Source organism: Engystomops pustulosus, chromosome 1, assembly GCF_040894005.1.
Source record: "Engystomops pustulosus chromosome 1, aEngPut4.maternal, whole genome shotgun sequence".
In the NCBI taxonomy this organism is placed as follows: Eukaryota; Metazoa; Chordata; class Amphibia; order Anura; family Leptodactylidae; genus Engystomops; species Engystomops pustulosus.
Genome location: NC_092411.1, coordinates 99,274,969 through 99,298,455, shown reverse-complemented (window position 1 = coordinate 99,298,455; position 23,487 = coordinate 99,274,969). Strand labels below are relative to the sequence as shown.

Genomic DNA, 23,487 nt, shown 5'->3' with positions numbered 1-23,487 from the left:
CATTGCCAAACCCCCGCAAAACCCCTGCAAAAATCACACCAAGGGGAATTTCAATGTTTATACAAATTCAGCTATCAATAAAGGCTTGACGAGATGTGAGTTACAGAACTGGAGATCCATACCTCTCTGTATGTATAATTAAATGATAATACAACAAGAAGAGACCTGCACTGGTAGATGGGCATGGTATCCCTCCCTAGTCCATAAAAAATGTGACCACAAATAAAAAACTGTATATATGGCAATATATCTCAATAAAAAAAGCCTAGTTAGCTATCAATATGGTAATAGTATTGTTAATCAGACACATTGGGGGTCATTTACTAAGGGCCCGAATCGCTTTTTTTCGTCGGGATCCCCAAATTTCCGATTTGCCGAATCCAGCCCTGATAATGTCCCAGTATAGAGGCCACGGCCTACAACCAGGAGACCATAGAGAAGCCAGAGGAGCTTAGGCCCAGACATAAGGGTCCAGAGAAGATAGAGAGCACTGCCACAGGAATAGGAGTGATGTAGAGTGACAGTTTTGGGGCTTGGATCTTAAAGATACAGAACTGTATTGGAACAAGTGTAAATCTGCTTCCATTATATGGACATTTGTAAGCATTGAAGTAAACTGAGCCGTGAGCTGGGCCTGTTGGATCATCCCTCCTGCCTCCTGGTTCTTAATTTAACATCAAGGGCTCCCCGTTTCACCACCTATAAACCAGGAGATTATAAGACGGGTGTTTGCCCCGGGGGTTACACCAATCCACAACCCCCTTCCGACGCTACAGCGAGCCCCACATCAGCCAGCATACTACAGAGATTGGTGGGGTTAACCCGCTAGCCACTGTGACCCTACAGCTAGCAAGTTACCCTAAGAAGCCGACCGCCACTCGAGGGTCCTGCCATCTTAAAGCCTCTGCGTGGGCCACTACGGTGCCTGCGTTAACCCTTCAGCTGCCACCTCACGTGAGAGGGGTTCCTGCATCCGGCCTGCTGACTGTCGCCCATGGGCAAAACAGTGGTCCCGCTCCCTGCATATTTACGGCTGGGCGCCATGTGTCGCTTTGGAGTGTGGAGGGGTGAGCAGCTCTCATCCCGCCACCACTGCAGTGCACAGCTGTATGATCGCCCGGGCTAATGTATGACAATGGCTACTACATCAGAATAATCCTCTTCACCAGAATTGATTTCTGTATATCAGCCTGCTGTTTATTTACGAAGAGGTAGTTTTTTTTGGATTTGGAACATACTAGGGGAACATTTACTTACCCCTCCCGTTGATGCCGCTGATCCAGAATGTCCAACGAGGATTCGGGTCTGCCACAATTCCTGCATGTGTCTCTTCCCCTGCTGATGTCCGCCGGAGTTTACCTTCTTCTTCCCGATGCATGTGAGTGCTGATCTTGCGACACAATTTGCCTTTTAAATTCCGCGGTTTGTCCTAATCAGTCAGGTTGTTCGATGTCCACACCCCCCAATTTGTGTCGCATTCAAGCCGGCTCCGATGCGCTACAGTCCCTAGTACCCTAGTGGTAGCATTAGGTGATGTCTACAACCAACAGAATTTTCTCAGGTAGTGCAGCTCAATCAGGATGGCACATCAATGCACGCTGTGGAAAGAATGTTAGCTGTGTCTGTCTGCACAAAACAGGAGACAGGAGGGGGCCATAGGGCAAGAATACAGCAGTAGGACCTCTACCTTCTCCTTAGGAGGAACATTGCCAAACCCCCGCAAAACCCCTGCAAAAATCACACCAAGGGGAATTTCAATGTTTATACAAATTCAGCTATCAATAAAGGCTTGACGAGATGTGAGTTACAGAACTGGAGATCCATACCTCTCTGTATGTATAATTAAATGATAATACAACAAGAAGAGACCTGCACTGGTAGATGGGCATGGTATCCCTCCCTAGTCCATAAAAAACTGTATATACAACTGCGCTGGCAAAAAAGCCTAGTTAGCTATCATTATGGTAATAGTATAGTTAATCAGACACATTGGGGGTCATTTACTAAGGGCCCGAATCGCTTTTTTTCGTCGGGTTCCCCAAATTTCCGATTTGCCGAATTGCCCCGGGTTTTTGCCGCACACGAACGGATTGTGGCGCATCGGCGCCAGCATGCATGCGACAGAAATCGGGGGGTGTGGCCGTTGGAAAACCCGACGGATTCGGAAAAATTGCGGTATTTTAAAAAAAAAACACGCGCTTCCCTGCACCAAGAAATAGAAGGTGAACTCCGGTGAACTCCAGCGAAACTCGGTGCAGCAGAGACACCTAGTGGACATCGGGCGCACGTACCTTAGTGAATCCCGGCCGGACCCGAATCAGCGTCGGAGAACCCGCCACTGGATCGCGACTGGACCGGGTAAGTAAATCTGCCCCATTGTCAGCACAGCTATATGTACAGATTTTTATTTGTGGAAATGTGAGGGACAGATAAATATCCAGTCCCCGTCTTTAACTGAGGGGAACCTTCAACTACCTGTATCTCCTTTTCTGTAGGTCACTGAACCACAAGCGTGATGTGATCTAAATGAGATACTAATCTTTAATACAACACCAAAAGCATGTTTCTATGTACTATAAATCCATAGATGTGGGCATTCCCCCTGCAGCCTCTAAACTTGACTTATCTCAGGCAAAATTGGACACTTTTCTGTTATTTTTTCACAATTAAAAGAGGGTATGCTTGAAAGGATGTTTCATACTGTACCGAGGGACTAGTAGTTTAATGGGGTAAAATATCATAAATTCATTTAAAGGAAACCTACCACTTGAAGTGGCAGGTTTCAGATGGAAATACTGAGCACCAGCTCAGGGTGAGCTGGTGCCAGAGCTTATTTTTGTTAGTGTTTTAAACCGCGGTATCGCGGTTTAAACCACTTTTTAAACTTTATAGCCGGTGCAGGGAGGTACGCATGGTAAGCGCCGAGCGCGTACCTCCCTGCGCCAGCTATAAAGTTTAAAAAGTGTTTTAAACCGGGATACCGCGGTTTAAAACACTAACAAAAATAAGCTCCGGCACCAGCTCACCCTGAGCTGGTGCTCGGTATTTTCTTCTGAAACCTGCCACTTCAAGTGGTAGGTTTCCTTTAAGTTGCCCATCCACTAGGGGTATTTAAACAATGTCCACTCTGTCCCATCTAAAACAAGTTTTACATAAAATATTGTACCTACATTTGTGATTGACTAAGTTTGCAGCCTCTTTATTAATATGGACAAAATACTCTTTTGTGATAAAAATTCATCTAAATTACAGTTGAGAAGCATCTCTTGATTCTATATTCTTAGTCATAAAAAAAATTAAAGAAGGAATGAAAACTGAAGAAATCAAATCACCTCTAAACTACAGTTTTTTTTTTAAATAAAATTGACCTGCGCACATAACACAGATAGATATTCATATAAATTACAGTGGAAGGTACATTATCCATATTATAACATCTCTTGATTCTATATCCTCAGTAATTAAAAAAAAGAAAAGAAAAGAAAACATAATAAATTGAAGAAATTGGCTTATCTCTAAACTACAGGTATTTTTTTAAAATATACCTATTATTAACTATTATATTGTATCCCGATGTGTCAGTCCTTTCGATTTGGGTCAAGATATTCTCACAAACATAGAACAAAAAGACCTGCTGTAATAAAATGATGCCACTTATGCAACATACTTACAGAAATGATATTTTTGAAAGCTGGTCATTTTGTACAATTCGTCTTGTTTTGTCCTAAACCAAGCAAAATGAGGTGGAAGGACCACTGTATTTTATCACATCTGGGCTGGATACAAGACCAAAGATTAAAGGGGTTGTCCACTTTCAGCAAATATTTGATATGGTTTTTGTAAGGGAAAGTTACACAATTTTACAATATACTTTTTGTATCAATTCCTCACAGTTTTCTAGATCTCTGCTTGCTGTCATTCTATAGGAAACTTCTTTCGTTTACCTTCAGTGGATATAAATCTGTCCATGTGATGTGGTGGATATGCATGTGCACAAACCGTTATTATCATTGTGTGATACTAATGGATCATGCACCTTCATGTCCATCACATCACAAAGACAGATTTCTGTCCAATGGAAGTAAAAATAGAAGCTTTTGTAGCAGGACAGCAAGCAGAGATCTAGAAAACTGTGAGGAATAAAAATAGAAAGTATATTGGAAAATTGTATAACTTTTCCTTACACAAATCATATCAAATATTTGCTGAAAGTGGACAACCCCTTTAAGTTAGGCAAACTAAGGACAGCTATAAGTAAAAAGGTAATTGCTGAGAAGAATGTGCACTTTTAGTTGAGTAATAGAAGAGTTTCTGAATCATGGCAATGTGTAACATGTGTAACTTATCAGACTGGCAACATTTTCTATGAAATCATCCTGCGCACATAACACATTTTAGAATGTCCAGTTCCAGGGTATTAATAGACTGCTCATTTCTGGGAGAAGCAGTACTGGTAAGCTGTCTGACGACGGGAATGAGGTTTCGTGGCCTGTATCCTCTGCTAAGTTCTATTAAAAGTATTTAGCTTTATCAACGTCACTCAGCCATCCGATTGCTGGTCTGTGACATAGATAAGGGGAGGGCCAGAAACCAAGTAAGGAAAAGCAAAATGTCCAAGCTTGTAAAACAAATAAATACTGGAATGTTAACATAATCAAATAAGAGAAATAATATGTCAAGGGAAAACACATTTTTGTCTTTCTGTAATATACCCCAGGCTGTATTTGAAGGATGTTTGCTATGAGGAGGCTGAGAAGGCGAGTGGAAACATTCCTCTCCATGCTGTCTAAGCAGGAGCTGGGCGTGACACCTAAGGAGCATGTCTCAACTGGAGAGTGGAAGGATGGTCCAAGACCAAGGGAGGAACATATGGGAAACAGACCAAGACACAGACACCTAAGCAAGCAACAAAATGAGACTAAGAGAGAAGATCAGCAAACTGAACAGCGCCCTTATTAAACACTTGAAGTAAGAATCTTCATTCCTGGAAGGTAAAGGATCTCCTTCATTTCTCCTTTATGTGTCTAATATTGTGTCCGCATCATGTACTGTCTTACAGTGTCAGATAAATCCTCAAAGAAGAACTCTGACTTTTACTGATGCTACTCTAGAGGTATGTGACTACACATCTAAATTTCTGAATATTATGTATTTGACCAATGTATGTATATGTAAAACCCAGCTTGCTACAGGTTCATTGTACATAGTCCTAATACAGAGCTCTATTTCTCTATAAGGGATAGACTTTTCAGTTTTATCATTTAGTTAAGGCAGAAAAGAAAGTATAAAATATACAGATCTTGTACAAAGCTATAGATAAGTTGTGAATGATATAGAATTGTAGTATTGTAGTAGCAGGTGTGGTGAGATGATAGACTGTTGATCTACAAAATCTAAATGAAAATGATATACATAAAACTCTAACATATATGATAAATCCTATATTATTCATTACTGTCAATTGCAAGCAGTCACTGGCACCACCTAGAATTACTTAGATACAAATGGCATATGACTAGAGATTGTATCTGCTACTATTACTGTTTAAAGTATCTTGATCGTTTTACCTGAATGATAAATCCAGCTACAAAGCTAGGGAGATTTGCTGTTCAGGATCCTGAGGAAGTTGAGTGAAAATCATTAACAGTTGTACCAACTGGTAGCCAGAAACAGATATTAATAGATCTATATTCAGAAGGTATACAAAGACAATTTATGCCTTCAGAGTTCTGAGAAGGTGTCATTCTTCTTAGGTATACACAACGGTCAGAGCTGTAAGAATACAGCTCCCTGTGTAGTATTGGACATCCGGACACACTCTAATTAGAGAAAGGAAACTTACATATAAGAGACGGAGCTGTATTTTTCCAATACATAGTATATAACAGCTGATGTTGGGTGATGTATCCCCACTTTTCAACTATTAGTGACCTATCCTAAGGATTGGTCATTGAGAGTTTTAGGCCAGAAAAACCTTGTAACAGCATTATTAATACATATATTATATGCATTTACCATTGTACAGTAATTGTATGTCAAAACACAAGGCTGTGATACTGTATCAGGGGAATATATGGGTGCTGCCACTTTATACAACCAACATATTTCATCATAAATGAAAACCCATACACTTAATTAAGGATATATAAACCGAAATTGAACACACACAATTAGGGAAGGTAATAGTGGTTCAATGTATCTAATACAGTGTGATAGTCACGCTTCCCTATAATAATTATACTGCATGAAGCTTGTTGGAAAACATAAATCAAAACCTATCATTCAACCCTCAAAGAAAGGGGTGAAAAAACCAACAAAAACAGCAAAAGTATAGTAAATGGGAAAAAATTGTACATTTTATTAAGTCAAAAAATAACACGCTGGTTAAAAGTGAACCCACTCCAAAGGGGACACAAGTAAGAGTTGCATCACAGGCAGCAGATCAAAAAAACATCTAAGTGTAAACAGTGGCAACAGTGGCCATGTGCGAATATAGAGTAGTACTGTTGGGAAGCATAAAAAATAATGGGTCATATTCCCTAAAAACAGTGAACAAAGGCTGGTATGTAGGGCTTACCCATGTTGTTGTGATCGTTGCCGAGATAGCAGCAACCCCAATAAATTAAGGACCAAGGTGAATATATCAGTTAATAAAGGCACATAAAAATTATACAGTAATTAAAGGCATTTGTGCCATATATTCACTTCTCTATGAGTTAGAGAACAGCGGGGGCTCGTGTGACTTTTCTTGAATATAGACATGAATGGAAAGAGTTGCACATTAAGAGATACCTCTATATTCACTAAAGCCATGTAGGCATTCATAAGATGTCATTTTGAATCAGCGGAAATGTCATAAAGTTGTACAGTACCTTATTGGTCCAACGCTTTTGCAAGTATTTTCATTACTGAATTAATGCTTCTCTGGTCTTGAGCTCTGCCCCATTTTAAGGTTGACACGCAATATAATTTATCAGCATCTATAAACTATAAATGCAGTGAAGTTAGCATTTTATCACAATCCACTTTTAGTATAGAGCTGTACCTGTAAGAGGCATGTCAGAGAAGATGCCTTTTCACTAATATGACATCTCTCAAAAACTTCTCTGCCTGTGAGCAGTCACAATCTGGTAATGATGACAACAGCAGAAGAGACAGGTCTTCTTAGGTGTCACTCTAATAGAGAGCTACTGTACAGTAGATAGCTGAAAAGAGCAGCTGAACAGAACTAGATAATGATAGTCATTTGTAACAAACAAACCACAAACATCTTCCCAGAGTGGTGAGATTGTTATCTAATTGCTGTTTGTCTCACTGCTGGAAGATGGTAAAAGGATGTTTGTGGTTTGGATTTACTAATCCACCTTTTGTTGTTACAAGCTCTGTAGCCTACGCTTATTTATTGAACATCACACACAACATTATCATACCCCCGTGCCATGCTCCAAGATGCCGATAAAAGAGCTTTATTTTACGACATGGCCATCATGCATGACCATCTCCAGGCTTTACATACATACACAAGCACAGACCTATACAGGAAGTCCACAGCTGACTGTAAATTCTTCTGCCACTCAGTTTTGGCAGAAACATGCCATGTATATTCACAGAAATTCTCCATGGGAAAATCTTTTCAACACCCTGAATCAGGTATCTTGCAGCATTTGCATGGATTTTCACAAACCATACAGGGTTTGGATAACTGCGAACCAACATTTCTGACCTGCATATACACTCACCGGCCACTTTATTAGGTACACCATGCTAGTAACGGGTTGGACCCCATTTTGCCTTCAGAACTGCCTCAATTCTTCGTGGCATAGATTCAACAAGGTGCTGGGAGCATTCCTCAGAGATTTTGGTCCATATTGACATGATGGCATCACACAGTTGCCGCAGATTTGTCGGCTGCACATCCATGATGCGAATCTCCCGTTCCACCACATCCCAAAGATGCTCTATTGGATTGAGATCTGGTGACTGTGGAGGCCATTTGAGTACAGTGAACTCATTGTCATGTTCAAGAAACCAGTCTGAGATAATTCCACCTTTATGACATGGCGCATTATCCTGCTGAAAGTAGCCATCAGATGTTGGGTACATTGTGGTCATAAAGGGATGGACATGGTCAGCAACAATACTTAGGTAGGCTGTGGCATTGCAAAGATGCTCAATTGGTACCAAGGGGCCCAAAGAGTGCCAAGAAAATATTCCCCACACCATGACACCACCACCACCAGCCTGAACCGTTGATACAAGGCAGGATGGATCCATGCTTTCATGTTGTTGACGCCAAATTCTGACCCTACCATCCGAATGTCGAAGCAGAAATCGAGACTCATCAGACCAGGCAACGTTTTTCCAATCTTCTACTGTCCATTTTCGATGAGCTTGTGCAAATTGTAGCCTCAGTTTCCTGTTCTTAGCTGAAAGGAGTGGCACCCGGTGGGGTCTTCTGTTGCTGTAGCCCATCTGCCTCAAAGTTCGTGTACTGTGCGTTCAGAGATGCTCTTCTGCCTACCTTGGTTGTAACGGGTGGCGATTTGAGTCACTGTTGCCTTTCTATCAGCTCGAACCAGTCTGCCCATTCTCCTCTGACCTCTGGCATCAACAAGGCATTTCCGCCCACAGAACTGCCGCTCACTGGATTTTTTTTCTTTTTCGGACCATTCTCTGTAAACCCTAGAGATGGTTGTGCGTGAAAATCACAGTAGATCAGCAGTTTCTGAAATACTCAGACCAGCCCTTCTGGCACCAACAACCATGCCACGTTCAAAGGCACTCAAATCACCTTTCTTCCCCATACTGATGCTCGGTTTGAACTGCAGGAGATTGTCTTGACCATGTCTACTTGCCTAAATGCACTGAGTTGCCACCATGTGATTGGCTGATTAGAAATTAAGTGTTAACGAGCAGTTGGACAGGTGTACCTAATAAAGTGGCCGGTGAGTGTACATATGCATGTAAAACCTGATTGTTGGAATCAGAATGGTACTTACCACTTTAATATACCAGTTACAACCCTCAAATACCTTGCACCAGCTCAGGGTGCGGTGATATCTACATTATTTGCAGAAACTGACGTTTTCCTTTTTAAACTGTTTTATTCTTTATATCCCAACCCTTCTTCGGCACACCACGATATGTGCTCGGCGTTCCATGTGCGTCCCCGTGCGTGCCCCTGATTAGGAAGTGCCAGAGAGCCAGTGACGTCACCGAGCTCTCAGGCACACTTGCGTCTGCGCAACTTCAAATTTTTATCCTGGCCGGCTTCACACGCGAAGTTGCGCAGGCGCGAGTGTGCCCGAGAGCTTGGTGACGTCACCGGTTCTTCGTCACTCCCTAATCAGGCGCACGCATGGTTGCGTGCATAGTGCGCTGAGCACATATCGTGGTGTGCTAAAGTGTGGTTAGAATATAAAGAATAAAACAGCTTAAAAAGGAATCCAGCGGTTTCTGCAAATAATGAAGATATGCTCCGGCATCAGCTCACCCTGGTGCAAGGTATTTGAGGGTTATAACTGGAATTTTAAAGTGGCAGGTTTCCTTTAAGGTAGATCTAAGCCCTAAACTATCCTTCTATAACCCTATTTCTAACCTTGACTACAGTTTATCTAAAATGCTAATTTTCCAGAGAGGTTACTAGGGCATGGACTAGCGTCTCCGGGGAGCAGGAGCAAGGGCTACTCTACACTCCACAGTAGCCTAATGTTTAAACAACGTAAGTGGAGAGGAATCCACATGCACATGAAGCAATCCTCTTGGTAAAGACTCGTTTTTCTACTACTGGCAAACATGAATTAAAACCTACACAGAAAAGGCCAGAATTCCATAGCGACTATACGAAAAAATGTATTTTTATTGAGGTCAAACAATTAAAATTACAAGGGAACACGTTTAAACAGAAATGTCAGCCATGCTGGACAAACAACATATTACATCAGGGGGGACGTGGTGTATAAAAATCCACAGTATTGACTCAAAGTAGCAGCAAACATTGTAGAAGGTGACAAATGCCAAATGCTATTCATGTTCTACACTGGTAGTTTCAGTAGCAGCAATACATGTGCAAAGTGCTAAGTGCTGTGCTTAAACCAGGTTTTCAAATTTAGATATTCATAGTCTGCATGGTAACACAAAGTACACCAAATACATAGAAAGTGATTCGGATTACCTGGCACACAGAAAAAACACACCCGTCCTCCCGGATGACTGACACCTCCGGGATGACTGGGGTGTCAGTCATCCGGGAGGACGGGTGTGTTTTTTCTGTGTGCCAGGTAATCCGCATAATGTTGAAATTGTTATAAGGTTGGGAAGGATAGTTTAGGGATAGAATATTGGTGGAAACCTACTATCAGATCCCTCTTAATAGGTAGATTCCTGATGGTAGCTTTCCTTTAACCTAAATCTTTGTGGCCTCTAAAGAACAAAGCTCAAATAGTTTTATTAATATGAAACAGAAGACAATGGCAAGAAACCAAAATCCATTTTCTAAGTCTGAGTCATTTTGTAATACTAGTAAATAAAAAACAATTAGTTACTATTTCTCTGGATCGTTTTTCTTTTAACCCTAATGCAGCATACTTTTGGTATTAAAATTGCCTTTACTTGAAATGCATGCCACTTTTCACAAGTATTTTAAAAAGCTTAAAAATGTAGTGTACTTATCAGTTAGATTATACAGTATTCTAGGTTCTATTCTATTGCAGCAATGTGGCTTCCAGGTGTCGTTGCGATTTCTACAGATTTTTAAAATGGCTTTATTTTTAGCCAAAGTGTAAAAACTGATGAGAACAAAGATAAAAATGTTATAGCAGGTCACTTCTGATATTAGAAGTTCTGTCAAACAAAATGCCACTGTTATCCAGTGCAAGATTATAAACTGAAATTTAGGTGTATGGGACTGGTTTAAACTGAATCTGACAGCAGAAACCCCTACCAATTTTTTGTCATGCAGATGAACACCTTCTAGATGATGTGTCCTTTATAGTCCAATGTGGTGGCATCATCCAGAAAACTGACTTTGAAGTGAGGTGTAAATTGGTTGTATAAAGTCAATATTTTCTTGTCATTTTCAAACTAGTGATGCATTAATATGTCAGAGTTCCAGTCTGAGTCTATTCAAATGGCGCACTCAGTGGAAATGGAGAAACAAGTAGAAATTTGATAAATTTTATTCAGATTGGTTCTTAAAAACACAATGGGGCACATTTACTTACCCGATCCCCAAGGTGCATTGTCCGATGAGGATTCGGAGCTGCCGCGATTCACTAAGATCGTGCGGCCGATATCCTGCATGTGTCACTTCCCCGCGGAGTTCACCTTCTTCTTCCCGGTGCATGTAAGTGCATGGCTTGCGACACAATTTTGAATGTTATATCCCACGCTTTGTCCAAATCCGTTGATGACTCGCCCCCAATTTGTCTCACGTGAAAACAGATGCGCCAATATCCGATCGCGTGTGACAAAAAGCCCTTCTAAATGCAGCGCACATCGGAAAACCGCCGGATATTCCGATGATAGTGCGGTCCGCTGACCCTTAGTAAATGAGCCCCAATGTGTTTCAGGGTGTAGCCCCCCTTTATCAAGTGTAAAATTAAGACTGATTGCTGTGGGCTAGGAACGCCTATACCTCATCGCTCTGGGTATAGATGTTCCAAACCCACAGCATCAGTCTTAATTTTACACTTGATAAAGGAGGACTATACACTGAAATGCATAGGGAGTGATTTATCACTTCACTACCTTTCTTTTAAATATTAGAACAAAAAAGTTGCAGATTTTCATGCAAATACTTTTTTGCAACTTTTCCACATTTGTACCACAACTTGTGGTGCACTATTTTTCAATGGATTTGTTGTATTTATCTAACAAATCCAGCTGTTTAGTCTAAAGTTAGATGTATTCGCCAACTGGGACGTTTTAAAGAGTCGCAAATGCTAGACAGCACTGACCTATCTAACTTCACTATCCACCACACCAGGGAGCAAGGAGAATCCACCTAAGACAAATAACTATTCACGATGCTTCTCCATTTCCAACGAGTGTGCATTAATTTCCATGTGTAGCAGGCACCCTGGTTGTCGGGATGGCACTGCTACCCTCTGTAAATAAACAGAGGCCTGGCAGTGACAAACTGCACATCTGCTGAGTGGAAGCACCCGAGAAGTTGGCTATAAGATGTTCATTACTTTTTACAGACCCCCCCCCCCCCCAACAACCTCTTGAAACTAGTAGGCATTCTAGACTAGGCACCTGCACCATCAGCTATAGAGATTTGAACAAGTGCTAGATTATGCTGTACATGGCTGCTCAGCTTTATTTTGAATGGAGCTCATCTTCTAGGTTATAAAGCACAGGCCTATGCAGCACAAGTCACATTTACTCAATCGATATTGATGCTGTGAATACCCGATTATTGTGGTGCCAAGAAGCAAATGATGAAAGGACACATCATATATGAGTCATCTAATGACATCTTAAAATGGGCACTAAGTTTGTGTTGTTTATTTGCCAATCAATGGGGGGAATTCATTAAGACTGGCATTTTAAACCCCAGTCTGAAAGTGAACCGGTTACCAGCAATGTCATATTTAGCTGGTTACAGGTTCTAATAGCCTATGCTGTGCTGGTTTTAAAAATGCCTTTGTCGCTAGTCTGAATTTGTACAACAGATTTCAGGTATATAAGCCCTGATAAATCCAAATAAGTTCAAACCTGGAGCTTCTGAACACACACACCTTGGCAAATACAATATAACAATAAAAGAAAATCTTTGTCATCCAGCTGCAAGGAAATCCAAATAGTAAAAATAATAATTTTATTAACCTAAAACATGACTGTTCTGTTATGGAGAAGCAGAAAAATTATACTTGCATTGGAATAACTCCTAACTTATGACCGCCGTGGTTGATAATTACTGTAGTAATTAATTAAATCATATTTTATTCTTTGCACATAGTAATTATTATATCTTATATGAAATACCTTTATTACTTATTGTCAACGGTTTGGATAGTATCTTCTCCTATAATCAAAACTTTTCTTTTTTTTCACATGTAGTTGGAGCCACTTCAAAATGAATAATTGTGTCAACAACTATGGCAATGATACCATCCTGAGTTCCCAGGCCTCGCGCATATCCGGTGCAATATTTCTGGGTCTGGCAGCATCTTTGGGCTTACCTGGAAATGCCTTCATTATCTGGAGCATCTTATGGAAACTGAAAGGCAAAGAAAAATCTGTAACCTGCATACTTATTCTAAACTTGGCCATAGCTGACGGGACAGTTCTCCTTCTCACTCCTTTTTTCATAGCATTTTTAGCCCTGAAAACTTGGATATTTGGTAGAGGCGTCTGTAAAGTGGCCTATTATCTCTGCTGCCTTAACATGTTTGCCAGCATTTTTATCATTGCTTTGATGAGCATGGACCGGTTCCTTGCAGTCTTCCGGCCTTACATAGCCCAGTCGCTGAGAAAGAGGGATGTGGTGACAAAGGTTCTCCTAGCCATATGGCTACTAGCAGGGGCCCTGGCGCTTCCAGCATTTGCTTTCAGAGAGGTCATCGATAATCAACAGATGAATGCCACGATTTGTGAGCCTTGCCACAGCAGCCATGGAGAGGCTATCTTTCACTACACCTTCGAGACTTTGGTGGCTTTCTTGCTACCCTTTCCTTTGGTGTGTTTTAGTTATATGTTAGTACTAATGAAGCTTAAATCAAGCCGGATTGGACAAAGATCACGAATTGAGAAATTGATTGCTGCAATTTTAGTGACTTTTGCTATTCTCTGGCTTCCTTACCATGTTGTGAATGCAATTCAAGTGACTGCTAATCTGACATCAGGAAGTTTATCTGACAAACTGGTAATATTTGCCAAAAAAAGCAGAGCTGGGGCTACTGCTTTAGCCTTTTTTAGTGCCTGTGTTAACCCTTTGCTGTATGCCTTTGCAGCATCAGACCTATTTAGAGTGTTTGGAGTAGGCTTTGTTGCAAAACTATTAGAGGGTACAGTGGCAGAAATTCAAAAAAGAGTGAGATCCCAACGAGATCTTGTAAAGGGCCTTGTAAGAGTTGGAAGTCGCGGAGAATCAGTAGACCTTGAAGTGAAAAATGGTATAAAATTAGGACCGTTAAATGATGACTTTTAGTTGTAAACAAACATAATGAAATTGTTACAGCACTTAAGCTTCACATTTATAGCCATGCCATAGGGTTCTTCTTGCCAACATAACATGCTCTGACTGCTCTAGTAAATATGTTCCCCTAGTAAATATGACATGTTGATGCATGCTACAATTTTTGCTGTGATATTTTTAGGAAATGCTACACAAAATCCTTTGTAAATTTTCATATACAATTGGGGCCCTTTGAAAGTATAGTAAATCCTCCCCATGCACTTCAATTATTGCAAAAATATTGCTCCCTAAAAAGTTACCTGTAATGACCATGTGCAAGTGACTATAAAGGGGTTGAACAAGGCTTATAAATATTTGGTTCTCTTTGGGACAGTCAAGGTCAAACAAGTGGTGTCTGACATCTGGCAGCTGATAGCTCCATACACAGTATAGTGGCTATGCCATGTTATTGCAGATTAGTAGAAATTCTGTTTTTGCCAAACCATCCTAAGGATAAGCCATTAATACTGAATCTAAGTTTTGCTGAACTCCTTTAACATGAGATGAATTTTATTCTTATTGGTTCTTAAAAACACAATGCTTTTCAGGGTGTAGCCCCCCCTTTATCAAGTGTAAAATTAAGACTGATGCTGTGGGCTAGGAATGCCTATACCTCATCGCTCTGGGTAAAGGCGTTCCAAACCCACAGCATCAGCCTTAATTTTACACTTGATAAAGGAGGACTATACACCGAAATGCATAGGGAGAGATTTATAAGTTATATAAGTAATTTTTGGAAAAGTAAAAGTTTGGTTCATTTGACCTTAACCTAGCTATATTAAAAAGAAAGTTTCTGGGGATAACAAAATTAACGTTTAACACTTTTTCGCAGTTTAAACTACAATACAATATATTGTAATACCTTACCACTAATGCTACATGAGAATGTTGGCTTAGAGAATGGTCTTGTGGCAGAAGACTAAATGCTAAATAAAGTAAACATACAGTACATTATATTTTTATGTACAGATGAATATATATATATTGTAAAGTATAAAATTCAGTAGCTATGCCCTGTGGTGATTTATGGTTATAGCTCTTTGCACTAGGGACAAAGACATCCCCTGAATGTAACAAACGTGAAACAAACAATAAACGTACAGTATTAAAATTTGGGTGAACTTTTTTTTTACCTTCTGTGATCATGTCCTCTACTGTATATTTATTAAATTGTTTAACACAAGGTGTCAGGGAGATTTATCAAATTGTTTCTCAGAGCAAAACTGTTCCAGTTGCTCATTGCACCCAATAAGAGCTCGGCTTCCTTGTTGTCACTGCAATTATAAAATGTAAGCCGAGCTCTGATTGGTTGCCATAACCAACTCAGACATATCTGATAATTCTCCAAGAGTGTGCAAAAACAATATCTGGATACCTATTTTCCCAATATTTTATCAAAAAGCAAGATATTTACAGCTCTTATTAATCTATGTAGTTAGCCACAGAATTTATTAGCCGATTTTGGAGATTTGCATCTCCATGCAAATCTAATATAAAGTAAGAATACTAAGTAACAGATTGAGGGCTCATGCAAACAAACTTGTGTACATTTGCGGTGTGGTAAAGCCTGCATGCATCGCACCATATATGTTCCCTATAGAAAGCTTGGGAGCCTTGAGTTACTAACAGTTTTTGCAACTGCCTCACACCTAAAAACAACAGTCGTGTCCATGAGGCCACAGGATGACAGTGTGTCCTTCCCCTTCTAGGCCACTGTGCAGGGTTTCAGGTTCCACCAAAGAGATAACTGCCCCTTGATGAGACTTAGAAAAAGTTACAACCTTAGGCAGGGATTGTAATAATAGCAGTTGAAATGATTGGGTAAGTTAATGGGATTATAAAACATACATTCTGGTGGATACAATTTTTGTCCACTGCCTTTATTTATTACCTTCTCCATACAAGGTGGTTGTTTGCTGCATATTTCAGCAAACACCCACTGGTAACACATGCAGTCAGTCCTGGCACCGATTGCAGGTGTTAACCCTGTAAATGCCCCTGGAAAAGGTGCCGGAGGTATTTAAACCCTGGCGGCAGATGGGAGCTGCCATCTTAGATATGATTATCCACCCCAGTGGAGGGGGGGGGGTGGCGATTGGTTGCCATGATAGTCTTTAATCTTTTCCTTACAATGTGTGATTTGCACATTGTAATGAGTGAGGAGGAAAATCTCCATATACTGCCATACTGTAGTATGGCAGTATATGGTAGGATCAATCATACAACCTAGGGTTAAAGTACCCTAGGGGGCCTGAAAAATAGTAAAAAAAAATTTAAGTTAAAAAAAATGACATTAAAAATCAAAAATCATCCCCCTTTTCCTAGAACTGATATAAATATTAATAAACAGTAAAATTCATAAACATATTAGACCTGATCCCTTCCTGATCTATCAAAATATAATAAGGGTTATTCCTTTTCGCTGTAACGAAAATAGTGCCAGAAGTTAATTACCAGTTTTTTGCCAGTTTAAAAAATATAAAAAATTCTATAAAAAGTGATCAAATTGTCATCAAAAGTCACAAAAATTGACACCATCCACAGCTTCATACACTGAAGTATGAAAAAATTATTAGCCCCAGAAGATGGCAAAATGAAGAATTTTTCTTTTTGTGCAGGGGGTTTTAATTTCTGTAAATGTATGAAAACATTGCAAAAGCTATACAAACATAATATCCCTGTGGTCACACCGACCCAAAGAATGAAGTAGACATGTCATTTGGGGAGCACAGAGAAAGCAGTAAAATCCAAGCCCACAAGATTACGGTGCAAATGCGTTTTTTTTACCATTTTCTCTGCATTTGGAATTTTTTTCCCGCTTCCCAGTACACGGCATGGAATATTAAATACTGTAACTATGAAGTGCAATTTGTTTTGCAGAAAACACACATACATCTCATTACATGGATAAATCAAAAAGTTACAGCTTTGTGAAGGTGGGGAGTAAAAAATGGAAACGCAAAAACTAAAAAGGGCCTCAGCGGGAAGGGGTTAATGTTTTTCCAATGCCTGATAAATGAAAATTAGCAAACCCACAACCCACACAGATGCTGTATATATAAATGTATTTATAAATAAACGTTGATACTCTGGTTTTTCATCTCTTTCTAAAGAGCTTTCTAAAGCCATTATTGTTTTTGTATTCTGAATTAGCATGTCTTAATTGTACACTGCCAAAGAGTTAATTTTCATGTCTGTGTCAATGTTCCTGCTATAAACAGAGAACGTAGAGCCAGACAAATCACGTGATGGATTAGATGGCTAATGACTTAGGGTTCCATTAAAAGCCACCAAAGTGCCTGACATTTTAATGGAAAACCAGCTTTATATGTAACAGCTGTTAGCAAAGGGTACATTACTAGATATTTAGTTTTACTCTGTTTTCAGGAACAGTATGAAATGTCATGCTGTACTCTCATACCATATGGTATTTCACAACACTGTGGATGTTTTCCCATAGGAAATCATTGAAACCCAGATGATTGGTTCTATAATGACCAAATACTGTTAGGATTGGGTAACACGAAGACAGGGGATAATGTGCCCTGAGCTTGCCCCAACCTCTGTCCCTTCCTATAGCCCCCCACACTAAACCGTGGGGCGACTACTTGAAGACTCGAAATACACTGATAAGTGTGGAAGGGAAACACAAACAGACTGATAAACATAAAACACAAAAGAATAGTAAACTAGCCGGATTCACAACGAGAGGGTACGTCAATAGCAAAATCAGTAGGCAAAGAGTCAATGTCAAAACGAGCCGAGGTCAACAACGATACAGATACAGATACAGAGCAAGTCAAACCTAATGCTGAGAGCGAGTGGAGAAGGGGTTTCAAACACTGGCACAGGTGACTAGTGAAGCTGCAATTTATGCAGCCAGAACTCCACCTCCAGAACCTGATAGGAGCTGGACAGCTTCTGGGAATTAACCCCTCATGGTGCAGAACAACCAGGCACCAAGCATAGGTAGCACAAGTCCCAGCAGTTCCGAACACAACTCCTAGACAGCGCGAGATCTTAGCAGCCGCTGCCCGGGACGAGAGGTGGAGTTTGCACGGATACGCGCTGGGGTTCGGAGAACGCTGCTGGCACCACCAGAAGAACCAGAAGTCCCAGCATTTTCCCTAGCGGACCTGACAAATACCTTGGATTACAAACAGAATTTGTGCTCCTTACCCAAATCACTTGTATATATAAGCTAGTTTTCCCATAGCAAATCATTGAAACAAAGATGATTCTTCCACAACACAAACTATTTAGTCATTTGTAGCATAGCATCCAGCCCCTTTATTTGTTCTACTTTTTCAATAGTGTGTTACACAATTTTGTGAGAGAGGGACGAACAGGGCATGGGGAGGGGTCACCCATAAGGCTTCTATTATGAGATTTTGCTAGTAAACCAAGTTACAATTTTTGTAAAATGCAAGCTTGTCTAGTAAAACGCTTGCAATCCAAGGTTCCACTGAATTGTTTTTTCTTAAGTGGAACATACCCAAAAATGCACCATGCAAAAATACTTTGGCAAAACATAAGAATTTAGCAAAATGCATGTTACTTTAAAATGCACGTTGTGAAAAAACTGCATTTTGCAAACAAGAAAAAACCCTGCAAGTTCTCTGAACTAAGGTGGTGAACTTGGGCCAGAGTTTTATAGCCACTTCCTCTATGCATTTAGAAGCAGACAGAGGAAGGATGACAAAAGGTTATGTTTCAGGATAATTGTCTACTTAGTGTTTAGGACAAGGCTTGTAAAAGACCTTGGGTCAACAGAACAGTGCCAATTAAATCTATAATCTGTTGCTGACCCACCAACATAACTTGCTCGTCATAATTTTCACTTCACTACTGTACAGTGAAACCACATGTCATTCCTAGTATGTTCTCAACACTATTTACATCCCCTCTCTTTTCCATGTTTTGCTCATTGTCTACACTTACTCAGCACTTTACTCTGACCTCTCAACCACATCCTCCTAAAAGTATTTCCTTATCGTCCATTCAGCAGCACATACATGGGTTAATTCCCCCAGATACAACCCAGAAGAGAGCAGGTTAATAAGCAGTAAAAAATTAAAAAACAATTAATTAATTTCTGGCTATCTCCACCAATATAAAGCATGACTCCACCTTGTATTTCATTTTTCTCTAGGTCAAAGACAGAAGGGGACAGGTAACTCTGTGCTTTCTCCACAGTTTAAAATGGCCTTCACCCAGGTGACTGTTCAGGATAATACCGTGCCTAGACGATTCATCGCACAAAGAACCATAATATGTTATTTAAAGCATAACTGTAAAGTTACTGACAAAAAATAGTTTTAGCACAGCTGGAGAGAGCCTTTGACAAGAATTTATACAATACCTGCTGACTTCTTCCTATCCTGATATACAGCCTGGTATATCAATCATTCCTTCTTATAAATCATATTTAGCGATACCTGAAGTGGGCGGGACTTCCTGGTTGTGACATCAGATAAGGGCATTCATATGAATCAGGACAGCATGTTTGTAATTGGCTGACCTGAAACTTGATGAGTCACATGATGAGTAATCATGTAATAGATTCACAGGAGTAGGTGCCTCTGGGAACCAAATAGATGATTACACATCACTGCTAACCTATGAGAAAGGAGAACTGTAAGTACCTCCTCTATTTCTAGACATAAGGCAAAGTGTATAGACTCCATGCCATGTGACTGCACATGTCACAACATGTAAAAATAGGACCCCTGAGGAAGCCGGACACACTGGTAATATGTATAGGGTAGGATGTTGCTTGGACCTTGTTAGTATATTTTGTGACTTTGTTCCTACAATTTTTCTATGATACTTAGGGACTGATAGCCCTTGTTTTGAGATATACAACTACATTGTATTGATATATCTGATGTACTTATCCTTTATGTATTAGGTGTGCAGAGTGCTATTGTGTCCTTGTTCTTGTTGTTTGTGACTTAATTGTAGGACTTTTTTGTACCCCTACTGTGTGCTCACTTTCTTAGGTTTGTGGAGTTTGTGGAGTTAAATGCTTGCGACATCACTCATCGTCCTCTTCTCTTGCACTTCTCTACTACTGCTCCTCCCAGCAAGCCTCCACTCATCCTATATGGTTTCCCATGGTTACCAAAAAGCATGGCAAATGGAGAGCAGTCAGGGGGGCAGCCATTGCCAGATGATATTGAATCTAATGTGTTCATCCTGTGCTTAACCTAATGAAACAAGTGCTCAGAGCTGAAGGCTAGTCCTGTATGTCCTGTTCAAGGAGCAGTCACTTGGGTATATTTATCATACGCTGCTGCTTGATAGCCCTGTTGAACCTCTGGGCACAGATGGATACATCAAGAGGCTCTGACCTCTTGATGTATTTGGCAGGGTTAGCGCACCATTTTATTTCTACACTGGGTACCACCTAAATAAGCACAGCCAGTAACTTTTCACTCCCCGGCTAGCCACGCCACTCCACGACCAACTGGTTTATATTACCACCCAGTCCTGACTAAGCTTGTTTAAAAGGAATGAGACATGCCCACCCAGCGTTTTAATCCCAGTACAAGAGTGCCTCCTTCTACAAAATGGATCTATAGTGCAGTGCCACTTGTGAAGCCCTCCTTAAACTAGATCTTCCAGTGGTCCAGATGTCCCAAAAATCTATTTTTCCTTCTAAAAAATCTTCTCTCTTACCAGACCCTGTAGACAAGAAAACTGATGTCTTTCTCAGGAAAACATACCTGGTCTCTCCTGTAGCTTGTAAAACAGCCTTAGCTTCGGTTCTGTTCAGTAAAGCATTAAAGGGTTTCTCCAGCATACAAGTTTGCTAACTTGCTGATCGGCACGGGTCTCAGTTATGGCACCCACACGGATCATGAGAACAGGGGTCAGTACCACCCTTGTAACCCAAAAAGAAGTGAGCAGACAGTCTTTCTTGCTCTATTCATCTCTATGGCACTGACAGAGATTACTGAGTACAGCGCTCAGCTATCTCCTTCAACGCCATAAAGTTGAATGCACCAGCCAGCACATGGTCGACTGCATGCTCTCTTCAACTTTAGGTATGACAGGGGTACAATGGACCCCTGTGCTTGTGTGGAGAACCCCTTTTATAATTTGTCTCAGCCAACTTACCCAGGATTGAAAGGACCAGGTTGTCCCAAGAGAAGAAGTGCTATATTTGGCAAGGTCCAGAAAGAAAAACAGTGACCTGGCACTATCCAACCATTAACAAAAATCTCCAATGTAACCTGGCATGGATCTTGGCAGGGTAGTTTTAGCCTTCTTGCACAACTCTCAAGATACGGTGGTGCTCAGCCAGAGCAAAAACCAGTCCATAAAACATAAATAGAAAACAGCGGCACTCACCAATTGGTGAGTGCCGCTGTTTTCTATTTATGTTTTTTGGCAAGGGTTAGCGTAGGATTCTATTTCTGCGCTGGGTCCTACCTAAATAAGCACAGCCAGTAACTTTTCACTCCCTAGCTAGCCACGCCAATCCACGACCTACTGGCATGAAGGTGGCATAAAGTGGAAAATATTTGCAAGTGCAAGCTATACGTTAGTATTTGTGATTATTTCAGGGCTTCTACGCCAGTGTCCTCACACAAAAGCCCTGATCATTTTCACCCCCTGTGTTAAATGATACTGCACATAGAAAGACTCATCTTTCGAAGAATCAGATGATCCAGATTTTTTTCCTAAAAAAGGAAACAGCTTTTTAAGATGGTCTGATCAACTGTGGAATCTACTAAGGTTGTTGAACATTCATCTGACAGAGAGAAACCTTTAGTACATCCTAGTATCAAAAGACAAGGGTTTATTTTACCACCCAGTCCTAGCTAAGCTTGTATAAGACCCTGTGGATAAGGACTAATTTGTTTGTCACTGGAGAACCCCTTTTAGAATTTGTCTCAGCCAACTTACCCAGGATCGAAAGAACCATGTCGTCCCAAGAGAAGAAATGCTGAAAACTTCACTTCTTCTCAAGAATATTTCCTAGTTTTCTTGTGATGCACCTCTAGACATCATCAGATATTAATCAAAATCGATGGTATCTTCCAACTCAGCTAGAAGAGCATTGTGGATAAAGCTATGGAAAGGAGATATGGCTGCCAAAGAGAACTTCTGCAGTCTTCCTTTTCAAGTAAAAAGTCGGGTGAATGCTGTCAAGTCGCCAAAGGAGTCTACTTCAAAGTCTTATTAGTCGCCAAGCCAAGAAATAGAAATAGATCTAACCTAACTGAACAAATATCTAATGAAGAAACACTTCAAGATGGATACAATTATTATTATTATTAACCCCTATGCATTGCAGCCTTTTTTTTTGTTTATTTTTTTCTACCCACATTCAAAAATCTATAACCTTTTCATTTTTCCATGTAAAGCGCAGTGTGAGGGCTTATTTTACTTTTCAGTGATGTTACTTCTCCAGAACTACATATTACGCAAGTCAGCTACTGCAGCACTTCCTACTGCACATCTCAGCTGCTGCAGAGCCTCAGAATAGACATGTCAGCTCCTACAGAACCTCCTAAAACAACAACTCATCTGCTGCAGCATCTCCTAACACACAAGTCAGCTTCTCCAGAACTCGTATTACACAGGCCAGCTGCTGTAGAACCTCCTACTACACACATTAGCTGCTTCAGTACCTCCTACTACCCACTTCAGATGCTGCAGAGCTTCCTACTACACACGTCAGCTGCTGCAGAACCTCCTACTGCAAACATCATCTGCTGCAGAACCAAACAATATCCTCTTATATGGCACAATGGCATTGAAACATTTAAGCCATTACCATGTATAAGTGCTTTTATATAGTCACCATCTGCACCACCACGGAGGGCTACCATTGGTTGCTATAATAGGTCTGTCATAATGTAACTTATTTGATTCAAAGTGTTGTATATACCATATATACAACCCGAGTATAAGCCGAGACCCCTAATTTTGCCACCAAAAACTGGGAAAAACTATTGACTCGAATATAAGCCGAGGGTGGGAAATGCATTGGCCACAGCCCCCCCCCCAGTATATAGCCAGCAAGCCCCCAGTAGTATATAGTCAGCCAGCTCCCAGTAGTATATAGCCAGCCTGCCCGCATGGAGTATACAGCCAGCCCCTGTAGTATACAGACAGCCAGCCCCATGCAGTATACAGCCAGCCAGCCCCATGTAGTATACAGCCAGCCAGCCCCTAGTAGTATACAGCCACACCCTAGTAGTATACAGCCAGCCCCATTAAGTATACAGCCAGCCAGCCAGCCCCCAGTAGTATACAGCCAGCCAGCCCCTATATAATATACAGCCAGCCCC

The 23,487-nt window shown here is 40.7% G+C and overlaps 1 protein-coding gene across 2 annotated transcripts; it reads left to right on the top strand.

Moving 5' to 3' along the window:
• Positions 1-4,472: 4,472 nt before the first annotated feature.
• Positions 4,473-15,295, top strand: LTB4R2 (leukotriene B4 receptor 2). Of its 2 annotated transcripts, XM_072149891.1 has the most exons (3): positions 4,473-4,968; positions 5,060-5,113; positions 13,066-15,295. In XM_072149891.1, exon 3 carries the CDS (start codon positions 13,082-13,084, stop codon positions 14,153-14,155), a length of 1,074 nt encoding a protein of 357 aa, XP_072005992.1. In that variant the 5' UTR covers positions 4,473-4,968; positions 5,060-5,113; positions 13,066-13,081; the 3' UTR covers positions 14,156-15,295. The 2 variants fall into 2 exon arrangements, with proteins under 2 accessions (XP_072005992.1, XP_072006001.1); XM_072149900.1 differs by lacking the exon at positions 5,060-5,113 and having other exon boundaries at positions 4,473-4,991.
• The last annotated feature ends 8,192 nt before the right edge of the window (positions 15,296-23,487 follow it).

Bases quoted from the DNA above. Each gene is read 5' to 3' on its own strand.
- LTB4R2 (XM_072149891.1), top strand. From the start codon at position 13,082: ATGAATAATTGTGTCAACAACTATGGCAATGATACCATCCTGAGTTCC.